The sequence below is a fragment of the Lactuca saligna genome, chromosome 7, assembly GCF_052625555.1.
Source record: "Lactuca saligna cultivar CGN05327 chromosome 7, ASM5262555v1, whole genome shotgun sequence".
Classification (NCBI taxonomy): domain Eukaryota; kingdom Viridiplantae; phylum Streptophyta; class Magnoliopsida; order Asterales; family Asteraceae; genus Lactuca; species Lactuca saligna.
Genome location: NC_136423.1, coordinates 4,320,470 through 4,341,434, shown reverse-complemented (window position 1 = coordinate 4,341,434; position 20,965 = coordinate 4,320,470). Strand labels below are relative to the sequence as shown.

General features: G+C 35.1%; 1 protein-coding gene across 1 annotated transcript; it reads right to left on the bottom strand.

Annotated features, from left to right (window-relative positions):
- Positions 1–13,473: 13,473 nt before the first annotated feature.
- Positions 13,474–19,819, bottom strand: LOC145004981 (uncharacterized). Its single transcript, XM_078964012.1, has 9 exons — positions 19,690–19,819; positions 19,343–19,570; positions 18,801–19,040; positions 18,574–18,654; positions 18,219–18,419; positions 17,667–18,105; positions 16,629–17,569; positions 15,320–16,540; positions 13,474–15,131 (listed from the first exon to the last, which is right to left on the bottom strand). The coding sequence occupies exons 1-9, from the start codon at positions 19,817–19,819 to the stop codon at positions 13,474–13,476; spliced, it is 5,139 nt and encodes a 1,712-aa protein (XP_078820138.1).
- Between the last annotated feature and the right edge of the window lie 1,146 nt (positions 19,820–20,965).

Sequence of the window (20,965 nt, the reverse complement as noted above, 5' to 3'; positions counted from 1 at the left end):
CTTTTAATATATATATATATATATATATATATATATATATATATATATATATATATATATATATAGGGTAAAGTGAATATACCTAACAACCTTATATAAGCTTAGGTACCTAACCACATTATATTACATTGTTTTGCATTATATTTTCATTGCAATCGTCTAAGGTTCTTAAACTTCAATTCTTAACTTGATTTACTTCCAAGATTTTCAGACATTCACCATTATATTCCTCCTACACCATTTGATTTGTAACGGTAGTATATGAAACCCACTAGGGGGTCTCTGATAGAAAGACATCATTTGAAGGAAGATAATTGTGAAAATCCAAAGATTTTGGAAGCAATCAAGTTATGAGGTTGAATTTTAAGAACTTTGGGTTATTACAATGCAAATATGATACAAAATTATGTAATATGATATGGTTAGGTACCTAAGCTTATATAAGGTTGTTAGGTATATTCACTTTACCCATATATATATATATATATATATATATATATGTGTGTGTGTGTGTGTGTGTATGTGTGTGTAAGAGGAAGATAAATATGTAATTTATAAAATTTTTGGAAGCAAATCATGTTAGAAGTTAAATTATAAGAACATTAGACAATTAGAATGTATTATATGATACAAAATGACATAGTATGGTGAGTTTGGGTACCTAAGCTTATATACCCTTAAGGGTATATTCATTTTTCTCACATATACATATATATACATATATATATGTGTGTGTGTGTGTGTTTCATGTTTTACAAGTTCAGGTAACAGCAGCTGGTGTATGAGACTAAAGATAGGAGCACAAGGTGTAACATCCTAATTTTCAAGACCAAAAATTTCTTTTTGATATAACGATTTAGAAAAACATTTATAAGAAAACAACATCGGGTCACATCATTTCATAAAACCATAATCACATGTCTCAAAATCATATCATAAAAATAGTAACAATGTTAGAGTACAATCCTAAGAATCTCATAATGTGGAAATCATGTGTTTGTATGATGCTTTGCTACTATGCCGGCTCCTTCCCCTTCGTTGAAGAGGTACCTAAAAAAAACTGAAAACTGTAAGCATGAAGCTTAGTGAGTTCCCCAATCATACCACACACCATAACCATGTATCTGACATGCATAACTAGAAGTTGGGCTTCCCTTCGGTATTTTTCAACCGGTAATTGGGAGCTGACCTCCCATGCGGTATCTTTCAACCGGCAACCAAGAGCTGACCACCCCTTCAGTATCTTTCAACCGGTAACCGGGAGCTGACCTCCTCTTTGGTATCTTTCAACCGGTAACCGGGGACTATTTCACCCCTACCACTACCACATAATAATATCTTGAACTTATAACTAGGCATGTATGGGTACTGTCTACCCCTTCGGTATCTTTCAACCGGTAACCGAGGACTATTTCGCCCCTACTACTAACACATATAGCATCCTAGCACATAAGCGTAACAGATAGTGGCATACCAAATAATTATCACAAAGACAATCATCTAACTACAACTCCTACTTAGTGGGTCGACATTGTGGCCTTAGACCCACTTCTACTGGAAGGTAACTCACCTCAATGCCAAGCAGTAACTGAACTGTCCTCGGTGTTGGGATCAACTCCTCTCAAACTCCTACACATAACAACCTTCCTTAATTACCATTTCATACTCTTAACCCTTTCAAGGGTTAACTTAGGTCAAAGTCAAAGTCAAGCTTAACACCTTGGTCAAAGTTAACATCTGGTTGACACAACTCGTCGAGTTGGTCCACCAACTCGTCAAGTTCCATGATCCATAAAATACTAGAACTTCGATCCTACTCATCGAGTCTTTTAAGAACTCGTCGAGTTCTCCTTCATACAGATTCAGGACCTTTTTCTCATGACTCACCGAGCTCATCCTTGAACTCGTTGAGTCTTGCTTCATATAAGTTAGAATTTTTATCCCTTGATTCGCCGAGTTCTTCCTTGAACTCGCCGAGTTCTTCTTCCTACTGGTCGGGACATTGCCTTGAACTCATCGAGTTCTTTAATCTTCAAGTCCATATTCACGTCCATCTAGTTGAGTCCTTTTCTAGACTCAAACAGATTGATCAGAAACAGAAAAAGGTTGGGGAACCATGACCCGATGCCCCGAGTCCCCTAAATTCCAAGTCCATACAATCAATTTTATTCAGGCTTATTGCATCCAAAGTGTAGATTTGACCTCCTAGGGTCGATATAACACGTAAAGTTACAAATTGTACGTGCATGCATAGGTGTTATGAAGCTAGAACACCAAAACTAAGCCATAAAGGAGTCCTAATGCATGGGATAGGGCCATACCTCAATAAAGGTGGAAAATTTGAGCTTCCTGAGCTCAAAAGTTCCCAGATCTGAAGTCATCACTCTCTTAAGCACTCAAATCCCGAGAGTGACTTAGAAATGTCCCAAAATGACAATATGCAAGCCCTAAAGAAGCTCTAAGTGATGGAAAGCCAAGATTGAAGCTTTTTACCTCAAACAAGCTGGAAATGCAACCAAAATCTGAATCTACTACCTTCTACTTGAATCTCCAAGCCCTTCCTTCCTTCTCCAAGCTTCAAATCACTAAAATTACACAAAAAGCTCAAGAACACTCACAAACTTATTAGGGTTTTGAGAATAGGGTCTGAGGGTGATGGAGGTTGGAGTGGAGGTCATATAAGCAGTTTAATATAGGGTGAAAACCCTAAAATTTAGGGTTTCATTCAGACAGATCTACTCGTTGATTCGGGGCTTCCGACTCGTCGAGTAGACTCTTCCACCCGCGTCCAAGATTCGCCCCTACTCGACGAGTTTGGGGCTGTGACATCCCCAAAATCTCGGCCAGAAAAGACCGATTTTCATTTATGCTTTTAAAATGATTTCAGAGTAATCCATTTGATTTGAAAGAATTGCGGAATTTGTTCCCAAAAACAAAACATGATAAAACAATGTTTACCAAAGCATTTCATAAAAGAAATGTATTTTTCATTATATAATCAAAACTCGGGGTGTCATGTTCCGATATAGACCAATAAGCATAAACGATAACATTACAAGTCATTCAACAAATATATACATATACAGACTTGTAAACAAAACAACTTGATGGTTCATCCATCTTACGCCTTTGCGCCACTTCCTGTAATACAAATAAAACTGAGTGGGTCAGGCTTGGGAGTCTGGTGAGCATATAGGGTTTTCAACCCACAATAAATAATTAAATTAATTATTATCAACCAACCATAACCCAGTTACCCATTCCCATTATTCTCACTTTACGTCCCTAAAATAACTAACACAAGGGACCTAATCTAAGAATATTTTCATCGGGGTGACAACACATGCTGCGGGGTTTCCTCAGCAATATAAGTCAAATAAGGCAACCATGAGGGGGATGGAATACAACGAATGAACACCCAAGTTCATTAACACCTATAGGTTATGAGCCTGCTAGCGTTCCATTGGACTGTCTAGAAAAGTCCGTGGTCGTCATCTAAATTCCGCTAGATGACTGGATCAAAACAACAACGAGGCCTCTCATCTGTTTATTACACATCAAATATCTACCCATGTTCTACCCAACATATTAGTAGATAAAAACATACATTTTTATACATATTTTCAAAACCTGTATAGCATGCTTGATCAATACATTTTCCATATAACAGATGAGGCACACACACATAACACGTATTTCGTATAGAAATAATCAAATCTGTAAGATAGAAGAAAGTGAATATACATTCACACACATAACAACAAAATATACACATAACACGTATCTCGTATAAAATACTTCATAGTTATACGTTATGAGAAAGTAACAACGCATTCACACGTATAAACGACAATAAACTTAATACCCTCGAACCATACTTGTATTATTATTGAGTTCATGAAAGGTAGTATACACTCACTTGATCAGAAGATGATCGGACAGCACTACGACTTGCAGAAGTAGTAATCCACAACAGATCTGGAAGATTTCCACAAAAATCGAACTTCTCGCGGGCAGAGCTTCGGCTCGGAAACCGCACTTCTCGGGATCTTCGGGATCTCGGGACTCGCTTCGGGACTCGGGAATATTACCGGGGCTTCGGGATGGCTTCGGGGGTAAAAACGCAAAGCTTCGGCACAAAAACGAGAGTAAATTAGCAATTAAACCCGGACCCCTCGCATCCTATTTATAGGAGGCTGAAAGCCTCTCGTACGCGAGGCGTACACCAGTACGCGGGGCGTACTGGTCCGAGAAACGTCATCGCTTACGTATCCGAAGCCACTTGCTGCGATGTCGACACTTTCAAAGTACGCGGGGCGTACTCACTTACGCGGCGCGTAAGTCAGATCAGACCTGTGACTCGCCTTCGGATAATGCTTCCGAATTTTGATTTAAAAATAAATACAAATTAATTAATAAACTTCGGAAATTCATATCTTCTTCATACGAACTCCGTTTTCGACGTTCTTTATATCCACGGAAAGGTGAGACTACGCTCTACAACTTTTGTTTAGACTCCGTCGGCTAATTTTGACTTTATTTTTATTATTTATTTTTAATAGGCCGGGACAGAAAAGTTCGTTATAAATTCATAACTTCTTCGTTTGACGCCCGTTCTCGCCTAGCTTTTTATCGCTTTGATACTAACAACGAGATCTTTGATTCTCGTTTAGATCACTAAGGCTAAGTATCGCTCTAACGAAAATTTCACTTTTTACGTTAATCAGCGTTGCCGGTTCTGTCGCGAAACTTCGACAGGTCATAACTTCCTCGTTATAACTCGGATTTCGGCATTCTTTATATCTTCGGAAACCTTGTTTCAACTACTACAACATTATCTAAAGATATCAAGTTTTTTTTACACTTATATTTTGACACTTATTTTTATTCTTAATTAATCAAACCACATAATTAAGCAATTAAGCACAAAACACATAATACTCAAATAATACAATCTTATTATTTCAAAACGGGTTACAAAGGTTAACCTAGACCATTATATTGCTAAAAATGGCAAGCCCAGAAACACAGGCGTTACAATTCTCTCCACCTTAGAATGATTCCGTCCCCGGAATCACACATCAACAAACAAATGCGGATAGCGACTCCTCATGTCACTCTCCGTCTCCCAGGTGAGATTCGGCCCATTCGTGTGTTTCCATTGGACAAGCACTAACTCGACCATCTTGCGTCGCAACTTCTTAGTCTTTTGGTCAACGATTGCCTCTGGTTCTTCAATCAACCTTTTGTTCTCATCAATTCTCAACTCCGAAAGTGGAATCATGTCGGGAACTTCCCCTGTGAACTTCCGTAAATAACACACATGAAAAGTGTTATGAATTCCATTCAGTTCTTCTGGTAGTTCGAGCTTGTAAGCTTGATTCCCAATCCTCTGAAGAACTTTAAACGGTCCAATAAACCTTGGACTCAACTTTCCCCTTTTACCAAATCATATAAGTCCCTTCCACGGTGAGACTTTAAGCAAAACCGAATCCCCAACTTCAAAAGTCATCGGTCTTCGCTTTTTGTCAGCATAACTCTTTTGACGATCCTGAGCTGCTAACATTCTTTCCCTAATTATTTTCAACTTTTCAGCAGTTTGATGAACCATCTCCGGTCCCATAAACTGCTTTTCCCCAGCCTCAAGCCAACAAGACGGCGTACGACACTTTTGTCCATACAAAGCTTGGTAAGGTGCCATCTTAATGCTTGAGTGAAAACTATTGTTATAGGAAAATTCTACCAACGGTAAATGTTCATCCCAATTACCTAGGAATTCCAAGGTACATGCTCTCAGCATATCCTTAAGTGTTTGTATCGTTCTTTCACTCTGACCATCATTTTGCGGATGGTAAGCTGTACTTAAGCATAACTTGGTACCCATTTCCTCTTGTAGACATTTCCAAAACCTTGAGGTGAAACGACTATCACGATCCGACATAATTGTTAGCGCAACACCGTGAAGTCTCACAATTTGCTTCACATAAGAATTCGCAAGCTTTTCCATAGACCATTTCTCCCTGGCTGCTATGAAATGCGCACTCTTAGTGAATCGATCAACGACCACCCAAATCATGTCGTGACCATTCTTTGTTCTGGGTAGTTTAGTGACAAAATCCATAGCAATGTCTTCCCACTTACCCATAGGCACAGGTAAAGGTTCTAAACTCCCATACGGTTTCTGATGTTGTGTCTTGACTCTCGCACAAGTCACACACTTGGCCGCATACTTTGCAACATCAAGCTTCATCGTCGGCCACCAGTAGAAGGGTTTCAGGTCCCTATACATTTTAGTGCTACCGGGATGAATCGAATACATGGTCTTGTGAGCTTCTTCCATCAGAAGATCTCTAATTCCTCCTGACTTAGGTACCCAAATACGATCTTGGAATACCTTCAGTCCATGACCGTTTGTACCAAACACCAACGTTTTGCCCAAACGTTCCTCCTTTCGGTCATTCTTTTCAGAAGCTTCCTCTTTAGCTTTCTTTATACTTTCCACAATGGTCGAGACAACTTCAATTCTCAACGCTCTAGGCCTTTTCCTTTCAAGATTGACTTTCCGACTGAAAGCATCAGCAACAACATTAGCTTTACCGGGATGGTAAAGTATCTCACAGTCGTAGTCCTTGAGTAATTCTAGCCAGCGTCGTTGCCTCATATTCAATTCCTTCTGATTAAAGAGATATTGGAGACTCTTATGATCAGTGAAAAGTTTGCACTTTGTGCCATAGAGGTAATGCCTCCATATTTTCAGAGCGAAAACTACCGCTGCCAACTCCAAATCATGAGTCGGGTAGTTCTTTTCATGCTCTTTCATTTGTCGAGACGCATATGCTATCACCTTTTCTCTTTGGGTTAAAACACAACCCAATCCAACCCCAGACGCATCGCTATAAACAACAAAGTCTTCAAATCCATCGGGTAGAGAAAGTATCGGTGCCTCACATAGTTTCTTCTTTAGCTTCTCGAATGCTTCTTTATGATTCTCACTCCAAGCATAAGTAGCTCCTTTATGGGTCAAAGCTGTCAATGGAGTAGCAATCGAAGAAAAGCCTTGGATAAACCTTCGGTAATATCCGGCTAATCCTAAAAAGCTTCGGATCTCCGTGGGACTTTTCGGTTGTTCCCACTTTATTACAGCTTCAATCTTTGCTGGATCAACCATTATCCCTTCTTGGTTGACCACGTGACCCAAGAATTGGACTTCACGAATCCAAAAATCACATTTGGAGAACTTAGCATACAGCTTCTCCTTCTTCAAGACTTATAACACTTCTCGCAAGTGTCTGCCATGCTCCTCCTGGCTTTTCGAGTAAATCAGAATGTCGTCTATGAACACTATCACAGATTTATCAAGGAACGGATTACAAACTCTGTTCATTAAATCCGTGAATGTTGCCGGAGCATTGGTTAGTCCAAACGACATAACCAAGAACTCGTAGTGTCCATATGTAGTTTTGAACGCAGTCTTCTCTATATCCTGCTCTCTTACTTTCAGCTGATGATATCCTGACCTTAGATCGATCTTCGAGAAATAGCTCGAACCTTGAAATTGATCAAATAGGTCATCAATCCTTGGCAACGGATATCTATTCTTTATTGTTGCCTTATTCAGCTCTCTGTAATCGATGCACATTCTCATACTTCCATCTTTCTTCTTCACGAATAACACCGGAGCTCCCCAGGGCGATGAACTAGGTCTAATGAAACCTTTGTCCAATAACTCCTGAAGTTGCATCATCAGCTCCTTCATCTCCGTCGGTGCTAATCGATAAGGTGCTTTTGCTATTGGCGTTGTTCCTGGTAACAAGTCTATTCGGAACTCTACTTGTCTATCAGGTGGTAATCCATGAAGATCTTCGGGAAATACTTCCGGATAATCACACACCACAGGAATACTCTGCATCACCTTCTTTTCCTTCTTAGCATCAATCACGAATGCTAAATATGATGTACATCCCTTGGTCAAACACTTTCTAGCTTTCATTAGGGAAATGATTCCAGCGTTCACTCGACGTTTGTCCCCATACACCATAAATGAATCTTTTCCAGGCGGGTTTACTTTAACTATCTTCTTCTTGCATAAAATTTCGACATCATTGGCGCTGAGCCAATCCATTCCCAACACGATGTCGAAACCATTAAGTTCGATAGGCAATAATTCCTCGCGGAACTTATTCTCATTCAAGTCGATTAAGATGTTTTTCATACGATGGCTAACAGGTACAAACTTGCCACTAGCAACTTCGACTAATAAAGCATTATCTAGTCTATCAACAGGCAAAGCTAGTTTTCTACCAAATTCATGCGATATAAAGGAGTAGTTGGCTCCAGAATCAAATAAAATTTGGGCAGGCAAATTGTTAACGAGAAAGGTACCTGAAGCGACATCAGCTTCATCCTTAGCAGCTTCCAGTGTCATCTGGAATGCTCTCGCCTTCGGCTTTGGTGGAATGTTGGGCTTAGCTGCCTCCTTCTTCTTCGGACAGTCTTTCAAAATGTGCCCCTCTTCATTACAACCAAAACACATCCTTTTGTTGTTCGGACATTCGTTGGCAAAATGTCCAACCTTTCCACGCTTGTAGCAAGTTACATCCTTGCTACATTTCCCAAAGTGCTTTTTCTTACACTTTTCACACCACTTTGCTTCGCCTCCTTTTCCCCCACCAAACATTTTCGAATCAGATTTCGAAAATTTGCTTTTCTTACCGGAACCAGATGTTCCCTCAAACTTCCTCTTCTCACCAACCTCAACCTTGTTCGTGGTTCTCCCTTTTATCATGTTTTCAACAGACTTGGCAGCCCAGATAGCTGCCTCTAAAGTAAGTGCCTGACGTACTGGCACCTCGTACTCCCATGGAAGTCCCTTCGCATACCGATCCACCTTAGTCAGCTCGTCTGGAACGATACGCAAGGCAAACTCCATCTTATCGGTGAAGTTGTTGGTGTATTCATCAACTGACATACTGCCTTTCGTTAGTGTCAGAAACTTGTTCTCCAATTCCAACAGATTTTGAGCCGAGCAGAACTTGCGCTTAAACTGCACCAAGAACTCTGCCCATGACAATTGCAGTGGCTCGTTAGGGCTCAAAGTCTTCCCTAGAGTGTTCCACCAACGAACGGCTCTACCTCGGAATTGACGTACAGCATAGATAGTTTGCAACTTACCTCTGCAACCACACGTCATGAAGGCTAGCTCCATTTCGGAGATCCAATCCATAACCCCAATCGGATCTTCCTTTCCATTAAAGGTCGATGGTTTGCAAGTTAGAAAGTCCTTGTACTTGCATCCCATTCCATCATTCCTTCCATCACAGTTGTCTTGTCTAACTATCGGTGGGTTGGCTTGACCAACAGACCCACTAAAGTTTCCACCTTCCGAGTGCCCTTCATTTAATTTAGGCTCTTCCACACGAATTGACAGTTCTTCACGATTTTGTTAAAGCAACCGTCTAGTTTCATCCATCTGACGATCCAACATCGTCTGAATCATCAATTGCACACCAACCATGGTTATTGGCTCAGGTGCTGCTACTACAACAGGTCTTTGTTCAATCACTGGTGGTTGATTCCTGTTTTCATCAGCATTTCCAACTCCACTTCTTGTTGTCACCATTTTGATCTACACACCGAATAAGGTGAAATTAGATCCTTATTCACGATAGATATTCAAATCATCCTTATCACTCCGAAACGTTTACATGCTAGTTCTAATATCGTAGACGTACGCTTAGAATCCTACACATATAAAGTTTCTAGATCCGGTCGGCAATAGACCATAGATCCGAACAAATAATATCATATATGACAATATATAACATTTAGCACATAAAGCATTTTAGGCAACTTTCCTAAAATAAACTAGTGCTCGTGTCTAAAACATAACAGACACACATCTCAAAATTCCACTTAGCATTCTAAGCTTAAGTCTAGAAATCCTAAAAATTCCTAGTTCGCTTAAACTAATGCTCTGATACCAACTGTGACATCCCCAAAATCTCAGCCAGAAAAGACCGATTTTCATTTATGCTTTTAAAATGATTTCAGAGTAATCCATTTGATTTGAAAGAATTGCGGAATTTGTTCCCAAAAACAAAACAGGATAAAACAATGTTTACCAAAGCATTTCATAAAAGAAATGTATTTTTCATTATATAATCAAAACTCGGGGTGTCATGTTCCGATATAGACCAATAAGCATAAACGATAACATTACAAGTCATTCAACAAATATATACATATATAGACTTGTAAACAAAACAACTTGATGGTTCATCCATCTTACGCCCTTGCGCCACTTCCTGTAATACAAATAAAACTGAGTGGGTCAGGCTTGGGAGTCTGGTGAGCATATAGGGTTTTCAACCCACAATAAATAATTAAATTAATTATTATCAACCAACCATAACCCAGTTACCCATTCCCGTTATTCTCACTTTACGTCCCTAAAATAACTAACACAAGGGACCTAATCTAAGAATATTTTCATCGGGGTGACAACACATGCTGCGGGGTTTCCTCAGCAATATAAGTCAAATAAGGCAACCATGAGGGGGATGGAATACAACGAATGAACACCCAAGTTCATTAACACCTACAGGTTATGAGCCTGCTAGCGTTCCACTGGACTGTCTAGAAAAGTCTGTGGTCGTCATCTAAATTCCGCTAGATGACTGGATCAAAACAACAACGAGGCCTCTCATCTGTTTATTACACACCAACTATCTACCCATGTTCTACCCAACATATTAGTAGATAAAAACATACATTTTTATACATATTTTCAAAACCTGTATAGCATGCTTGATCAATACATTTTCCATATAACAGATGAGGCACACACACATAACACGTATTTCGTATAGAAATAATCAGATATATACATTCACACACATAACAACAAAATATACACATAACACGTATCTCGTATAAAATACTTCATAGTTATACGTTATGAGAAAGTAACAACGCATTCACACGTATAAACGACAATAAACTTAATACCCTCGAACCATACTTGTATTATTATTGAGTTCATGAAAGGTAGTATACACTCACTTGATCAGAAGATGATCGGACAGCACTACGACTTGCAGAAGTAGTAATCCACAATAGATCTGGAAGATTTCCACAAAAATCGAACTTCTCGCGGGCAGAGCTTCGGCTCGGAAACCGCACTTCTCGGGATCTTCGGGATCTCGGGACTCGCTTCGGGACTCGGGAATATTACCGGGGCTTCGGGATGGCTTTCGGGGTAAAAACGCAGAGCTTCGGCACAAAAACGAGAGGAAATTAGCAATTAAACTTGGACCCCTCGCATCCTATTTATAGGAGGCTGGAAGCCTCTCGTACGCGAGGCGTACACCAGTACGCGGGGCGTACTGGTCCGAGAAACGTCATCGCTTACGTATCCGAAGCCACTTGCTGCGATGTCGACACTTTCGGAGTACGCGGGGCGTACTCACTTACGCGGCGCGTAAGTCGGATCAGACCTGTGACTCGCCTTCGGATAATGCTTCCGAATTTTGATTTAAAAATAAATACAAATTAATTAATAAACTTCGGAAATTCATATCTTCTTCATACGAACTCCGTTTTCGACGTTCTTTATATCCACGGAAAGGTGAGACTACGCTCTACAACTTTCGTTTAGACTCCGTCGGCTAATTTTGACTTTATTTTTATTATTTATTTTTAATAGGCCGGGACAGAAAAGTTCGTTATAAATTCATAACTTCTTCGTTTGACGCCCGTTCTCGCCTAGCTTTTTATCGCTTTGATACTAACAACGAGATCTTCGATTCTCGTTTAGATCACTAAGGCTAAGTATCGCTCTAACGTAAATTTCACTTTTTACATTAATCAGCGTTGTCGGTTCTGTCGCGAAACTTCGACAGGTCATAACTTCCTCGTTATAACTCGGATTTCGGCATTCTTTATATCTTCGGAAACCTTGTTTCAACTACTACAACATTATCTAAAGATATCAAGTTTATTTTACACTTATATTTTGACGCTTATTTTTATTCTTAATTAATCAAACCACATAATTAAGCAATTAAGCACAAAACACATAATACTCAAATAATACAATCTTATTATTTTAAAACAGGTTACAAAGGTTAACCTAGACCATTATATTGCTAAAAATGGCAAGCCCAGAAACACAGGCGTTACAGGGCCTCAACTCATCGAGTCCCAATATAAAAATACAAAAACTCATAATTAAAACACGTACCGAGAACCAGACGTTACACAAGAACCTATAATAGATTTTGTTTCTTGTTGCTTTAAATTATGTTAATGTTTTTATTGTAAAATTATGGTTAACCATTGGATGTAAAATGTTTTTATTTTATGAGTTAAATAGAATTTCGTAAATTTTTAGAAATAACTTTGATAATCCCTAGATAATTAGATGTAGAAAATTCAATTTGTTACATTATTGGCAAAGTATGAAATAATAATTGTTACACTAAATTGATGATTAAAATATTGAATTACAACTATTTATGGCTTGTACATTAATAAAATTAAATATAAATATTAATTTTATATTACTTTTATTTATTCTTATAAGCAATTAATTTGAAAATTACTTATTTGATATTTTTTTGACTTTAATCATAATGATTATTTAAAATATTAACAATTGTTGTAAAGTTGTGATTCAAATAATTATAGTTACATATTTATATTTAAATATTTAAACCATGTTAAAAAGCCTTTAATTATTTTTTGGTTTATTTGATATTTTGATTTAGGTTTTGAATTTAATGTCATATATAAAACAAATAAAAATTTAATATTATAGTTCAAAAAAATTTATAAGTAATATGTAAATATTAATATTTAATAACATATTAAAATTAACAAATTTAGTATGTATAGAAAAAAATTAAATGGTTAAAGGTTTAAAATAGATATGATCAAAGAAAAAATGTTTTACTTATAATTTTTAATATAGAATAAATAGTAAAAAACGCTCACTAAAAGTGTATTAAAAAGCATTAATTTAATTCATTAAAAGTGCGTTGATGAAAGAATAAGAAAAATTACTAAATGTTATAATAACCAAAAAATACCATTTTTCAACAAACAACCATTCATTTTCCAGGTGATCCGGCGTCCTTTAAATGGTTAAAAACCAGTATTATATTATATATGCTAACTAGGTGTGAGATAGGTTTTTATTAAAAAATTAATATAAAATGTCAAGAATTACATGTTTTTTTGTAATAATTTTACATAAATACAAAAACCTATAATGAATAAAGTTACTATTTCAATATATCGACCCTAATAAAATGATACATATTTCTAAATTGATGACGACAATAATGATGTAAACATTAAACACAAATTAATTAAAATTTGCTACATGTAAAAAAACAAATGATGAATAAGTAAGTAAAGTTAATGTATAATAATAAAAACAACTATTAAAATATTGACACCTATTTTTATGAACTACAAATTTCCAAAGACTTCCTTAAATACAACATTAGATGTGGTGTTGGTAAGTTTACCATCTTTATCTAAAATTAATATCTTTAATCCAGCTTTACTTTTAACTCTCGACAATGCAACATACAACTGTCCATGAGTGAATACTGGTTGTCTCAAAAACAACCCCACCCTCGATAGTGACTGTCCTTGACTTTTATTTATTATCATTGGAAAACATACAGCCAGTGGAAATTGTCGTCTTTGAAATATGAAAGGAATCCTTTTATCCGAAGGCGTCAAAGACATTCTTGGAATAAACGTACGGTTTCCGATATTACTTCCAGATATTATTTCAGCTTCTATAACACGTTTACCCAATGCAATAACCCGTAACCTCGTGCCATTGCACAAACCGCATTTCTGATCAATATTCCTTAGTAACATAACCGGAACACCGACTTTTAAAACCAACTTGTGAATTGGCATACCTGAAGGTCTAAGACCATTTAGAACATCAGGAGAGTATAAAGTTTCATCAACTTCATCATGAACAAAATCAGCATGAGAAATAGTATCTGAACTTAAATACTCTTGTGGATCTCCTGGAAATAATTTTAACAAACGCTCGTTAATCTCTTCAACGACTTCATTCTTCGGTGCGAGGATTGCTCTTTCTTGAAAATAAATCGGATTGTTGGCATTTTCAACAATAGAAGGATAGACAACTCCAATTAAAGAACCAATATGATCAACTGAATCAACAATGAGAAGATCTGTGGGAACATCAATAATTGCCTCACCATCATTCAAACCACCAACTTTTCCTTCTCCTATATCCAAAATCCATTTTGCAAAAGTCGCAGTTTCTTGAATATCAGACGTGAGAACATTTAACCTCATGTTTTTTGTTAATGTTAAGACTTTGCAACTTGACCAAATATAAGAGGAACTTAAAGAAGCGTTCACAATGTCTTGTCTGCTTCCATTAGGAACAACTGGTAGAATTTGTCTAAAATCGCCTCCAAAGACAATTGTTTTTCCTCCAAATGGCAATTTTGAGTTTCCACGAAAATCACAACTTAATATATCTTTCAAAGAACGATCCAAGGCTTCAAATGCATGCTTATGAATCATAGGTGCCTCATCCCATATAATCAAGGATGTTTTTTTTAACAATTCGGTTACATCACTATCCGGTGCAAAAGAACAAAAAGAATCCTCAGTTAGATTTAGAGGAATTATAAAGCGTGAGTGTGTTGTTCTACCTCCGGTTAGTAACAATGAAGCAATACCACTTGAAGCAACATTTAAAACGATATCACCTTTAGATCTTATAGATGCAGATAAAGTCTTCCAAAGAAAAGTTTTACCGGTACCTCCATAGCCATAAACAAAAAACACACCTCCTTTTTTCTGTTTAACAGCTGTCATGATTTCATCAAAAACTGATCGTTGTTCAATTGTTAATGAATCAAGTAGTTGATGAGATTGTTGTTGTAGACTGTTCATATCAAAATCTAACTCCTCAGTAATCAAACGGTTGTTTGAAGAAGATATCGAATCATGATCAGGGTAAGGCATCCCAACAAAATCTTTAAGGCTTGAACTGTTTTGGAGTAGAATTTTTTCAATCTCATATAGCATCAAGTTTTTAAGTTGGTCGTCATTAAGGGATAAACCTATACAATTGCAGAGTTAATTATTAAAAGATAAATACAGACAATTATCACGAAATAAAAATAATGTGTATAGAAAAAACTTATAAATATTTATAAGAAACATATAAATTTCAAATAATAGTATATTTAGCATTTAAAAAATATATAAGTAATGTACAAAATGTAAGGACTGACAAAAATAATAATACCTGGAGACTTTAATCTTATTCGTTGATTGTAGAGAATTCCATCGGATAAGTATTGACAAGTATTTTCCCAAACATAACACAGTTTTGACAAACTATTAGACTTTAACATAGTTGCAAATAGAAACCGTAAATAATAACCAGATCCTGAATGACTTGCTTCCTCAATGGCATCAATATATTCTCTATCATCTTCTAAAAGTCCAAGAGCATAACATGCATCCCTAAAAGTAGGACATACTTGTCCATTAACTATACGAATATCTTGAAATGATTTTAGACCTTTGACTTTATTTAAAAGAATTCTCAAAAAATATGCTTCACCGAGATTAGGTGAAACCGTGTGAATCCTCCCAATAGAAAACCCTTTCTTTCTTGGCTCCCAACAACGATCTTCTTGTTTCCATACAAATTTTGTAGGAAACTCAACATAAGAAAGTTTTCGTGCATCCTGATTATGTTCATTACAGCTCATCCAAGATAAGAACATCGAAGAAGAAACAGATTGTTTGTTGAGGACATCTTCAATATCATCATCTGCTCCATATACAACATTTTGTTTTCCAGGAAGATGGAACGGAAGCCTTACAACTGAAGGATATCTGTAATGAACATCAAATCCATATATACGCCACGAAGCTTCACATGCAGACAAATACCTACAATCATAGTAGTTCTTTATTTCATCAACCGGAGCATCATCATTATCACCTCCGTTGTTGTTTTGTGCAACTTCAACAGTAGCCCGATCAGGACCCTTGTTAATATATTTAAACAAATATTTGATGGAAGCCGTTTGATTGCACCACTCAACATTAATATGAGCTTGATATCGTTTCAAAAGGGTTTTGTGATATGGAACAACACTTCTGTTGTCTAACTTAACACCCGACTTTTCTATAAAAGATCCATCATTACGTCTTCTATACATAGGATAACCATTTGAATCAACGGAAGTATTCTCCAAGAATGGCTTCGGGAAGTTTTTCGAACACTTGTTTTCAGTCATGCATGGGCATTTTGGATTATCAGAACCACATGGACCATGCATCATGAACTCACTGACAAGTGAGTACAATTCTGGATCGTCATCTTTGTTTGGAATTTCTGCCGAAATAACTCGATCAATATGTTCAACAGTAGGGAGTTTGTAATCAGGGTGCATGAATAAACATATATGTGCGTGAGGCAGACCGCGCTTTTGAAACTCCACCGTATAAACAACTGTATATTTAAATAAGTATAATATTATAAGATAATAAAAAACATAAAAAAAACATTTTAATAACACTATTATTTTAATATATAGTACCTGCTTTGACCAAACCCAATAACCTCTTCTTCTTTAAGTCTTTAATCAAAAAATCCAACTTGATTTTGAATAATCTAGAAAGGATATCAGGCCTATCTTCGGGATTAAGTGTGGTGTCAGCTAAAAACCTTTTAATTTCAGGCCATTTTGGATTGCATGTTACGGTTATGAAAAAATCTGGGTATCCAAACCACTTACAAAGCGACATGGCATCTAAATAGTTTTGCATCATGTAGCGTGCACCACCCGTAAAAGAAGAAGGCAAGATAACACGTTTTCCAACATTGGAAATATCAGTACTACCATGACTTTGTACACTTTTTAAAGTTTCATAAGATTCGCATCTAAGAACTTTTTGCTGGTTGCGTATGTAATATAGTCTCTCAGTTTCAATCATCGTATAAGCATCAACCAGAAATTGTTGAAAAAGCCTTCTTGAATTAAGAATTAATGAAAAAACATTAACTCTATCTTGAATTCTATAAGCAAAGAATTCTCTCATTGTACAGAAACGACGTTTGGTATTAGTTGAAGGATCAACATCCCTGTGAGGTATATCAACTCTATATCCATCATCTCCATATGGAAAGAGTAGTGGGTACTGAAGACCAAGGTAAGTCGGATGTAATTCGTTTATATGTTGTAGACTTCCTGATTTAGTTGTTACGATGATATCTCTATTATCAATTGCATCGCCAATGTCACCAACAATTAAAGCAGCAACCTCAGAAGCAGTAGGTAAGTTATATGTCCTTCCATCTTGTTGCCTTCTTCCTATGAGACGTAACTTTAGATCTATATGAGGATTTTCATCAAAACAATCTCTGGCCATTCTATAACACTTAACCAACTCATTGGTTGAATCCAACATGTCCTTCAAAAATCTAATGATTTCAATATCAAGAGGATGAGAAGTTGATGTGCAACCTTCGTTTTGTGTACTGTTAACAACAACGGTTATATGTAAAATTTAGCAAGTAAAAAATTATATCAAAATTATAAAAGTAATGGTTTATAAAAAAATTAATAAAGTTATACCTGAAAGCGTGTTGTCTATTTGTTACTTCATTTTCAGTATCATATATGTATAGTTGTGAAAACTTTGGTTTGGATCCGTCTATAGGTAGAAGACTTCCCATACAATGGTAATTTTGACCGCTAAGTCTGAAAACATATGGAGCATTGCCCCTATTAATGGAAGAATCAACTTTTCCACCCATTGAAGTAAAGGAAAACATCGAATTAAATCGACGAATATTCTTCATGAAATTTTTTCCTTTTGGAGCAACATTACGAAAGAGATTTTGATAATTTGTTGGAGCTTGTCTTAATTCAGGAAGCTCGACTTTTCCGTTACCACAACACATGGAATAAGAAGTTTTATTTCCGGAAGTATTGCCTTTAAGAGCTTCATATGTCCATAATTGTGCATGACCCATGGTACACACAAATGTCTGGTCACCATGGTCCAAGTAATCTGTTTAATAAAAACATTTGTAAAACTTTGAAATAATTTAATGTTGCAACAAGTAATAATTTTAATATAAAAGGGGATTATAAATAAAAATTAATATTTTCCTTTTGCAATACCTGATATTAACTGTTGACGGATTTGTTGATCACGTAAATCTTCATCTGATGTTAGGTCCAAAATGGGTATCTGAGATATATTTGGAATCTTTCTTTTTCTATTAAGTTTTCTGCATGATAAATTGCTGGAAGAAGCTTGAGTGACTGAAGATGAATTCGTAGCTCTCATGTCACCGGACAAGGTAGAATATTGTGCATTTACTAACAATAAAAGTATGACAATTAGTATTAAACTTATAAAGTAAATATATAAAAAATAAAAAACAATAAAAAAATGAATACATATTATTTTATATTGTTTTATGTATACCATATATAGTAACAAACAATAAGTTGAATATAAATGTAGTCATACCATTCGAAATGTTGGACAACGGAATTCTTGTAAAAAACTCAAAAGCAGATTTAAAATGTTGTTGATCACGACCAACATTACCTATCAATAAAAGATAAGTTCATATAAATATGTATTAATTAGGGAACAATTAAGAAACATATAAAATAACATAGTATCTTATTACAATATTTAGAATAAGTTCATATGGATACAATTAAATTAGTAAGATGATATATATCATATACCGATTGATACGGTGGACATGAGATTGGATCTTCTTGTATCCAAATAAATTTTCCTTTCTTTTCGTTTATCTTTAGCCTTGTTCGAGAATGGACTGTCGATATAAATATTCGAAATAGACTGAACCCGTGTTTGCTGATATCCACATGACAAAGTTGGGCTGACATTTTCATTGTTACCAACAATATTGACAAACTTGGTTGATGAAGGTGTTTGAATGTTGGTAGTTATATTAGAAAGCCCTGTAAAATAATATAAAATATGTAAGTTATAAATCAGATACAAATAAGTGTAAGTTACATATAATAAGAAAAATAAAAAACAAAAAAAAATTTAAATGATATATATATATATATATATATATATATATATATATATATATATATATATATATATAAGCGATTTATAAAATAATAATGCTTAATTAATTGCAATGTAGCAAAAAGTGTAGGTAATACATAATAATATTTAAGATTCAGAGGATTGTGTGTGATTAAAAATATAATATAAAAAAAATTAGTCTATCCGATAAAAAACGATATACCATTAGATGATGTGGACATATGATTGGATCTTTTCTTATCCAAATATAATTTTCTAAGTTTTCTGTTCTCTCTAGCAGCATCAGACAATACATTTCTAATATTAAAAGTTGAAGCAGCAACGAAACTTGTATGTTGAAATGCGGATGATATATTTGGATTCAAATTTTCATTGTCATCGCGAATATGTGTAGAATTGTTAGTAGATGATAAATGTTGTCGAGAGTAACCTACATTGAATATATAATAATAAGAATGACTAATTAGAAAATGCAACGATTATATCAGATAAAACGTCAGAAGATATAAAACAATATTTGTTCAACAGACGTTAGATATAAAACATTACTGAATATGAAAGTAAATTGAGATGTAGATAAAGAATTACCAAATGACAAGTTGGACATAACATTGGATCTTCGTTGATCCAAATATAATTTTCTATATCTGCGCCTTTGTTTATGTTCGTTTGAATCCATATCGTGTTTGTAGCTTAAGAATAAAAAGAATTATGTAATAAAAAGTATATTGACAATAATTTCATTAAAATTTAAAATTGAAAATTATAATAAACAGAAACATTAATACAATTAACATATAGTAGTTAAAAATTGGTAATATTTAAGAATTGTATACTTTACATTAATAAAAATCAAGAGTTCCAACAAAGAAGTGTATATTAACATAACAATTAAAATAAGATTTTTATCAAAAAAAATAATTTTAAAAGATTTAGGAAAATATACATAAGCATATATATTAATACTTGCATCAAAAAAATTTATATTCATTTTGATATAACAAATAAAGGAAGCATTTCATAAATAATAAAAATAAGAAAAGAGAAGGAAAACCCGTTTTTTAGATGAGGCCGTTAAATTTCTTGCTAGAATGTCGATTTTTGACCTGGTTTAATATAAGAGTCAGCACAAGAGATTAAGAGATTAATAAGACAAAGATACGGAAAGATTCGTTGAAAATGACAAAAATACCCTTATGCAAAACTTATTGTGTTTCATTTTTCTAAGTTCTAACAATTATAATTAATATTTTTAATGGATTTTATTCTATTGCAAATATGGAGTCAATATAAATCATCATAATTTTCGAAAGCATAATGATTACTACAAATCATGTTAAAAACAATATGATAATAGAAAAACAGAAAACCAAAGTAGGTTCTGCAGCAATGCCTAAAAAAACAAAAACTGTAAATTGTAAATTTGCTAACGAATGTAGTAAAAGATTAAGAACTAAAAAAAGGAGGAGGTGAAAATGATGTTAGAAACTTATGAGTAAAATGGATATACGATTCATTAAAAAAGTTAAGCAAGATTCTTTTGTCTTCTAACATGTTATGCTTAATGAAACCACTGAAGTTATCAAGTATATTTATATGTATTTTTTTTAACTGGAAGTAGATTGAATCTATGCAAAAACACATTTAGGTGAATATGGACAAAATGTGCAAAATAGTGAACATTTTATTGTAAAAATGACGTTTTTGACCCTTGGTCATACATCAATCATAAATAGTTGGGCACAACAAAAAGTATTAGTATTTTTCAATTTCATTAATGAACATCAAAACAATAAAAAGTCACAATAATAGTGATAATAGATCA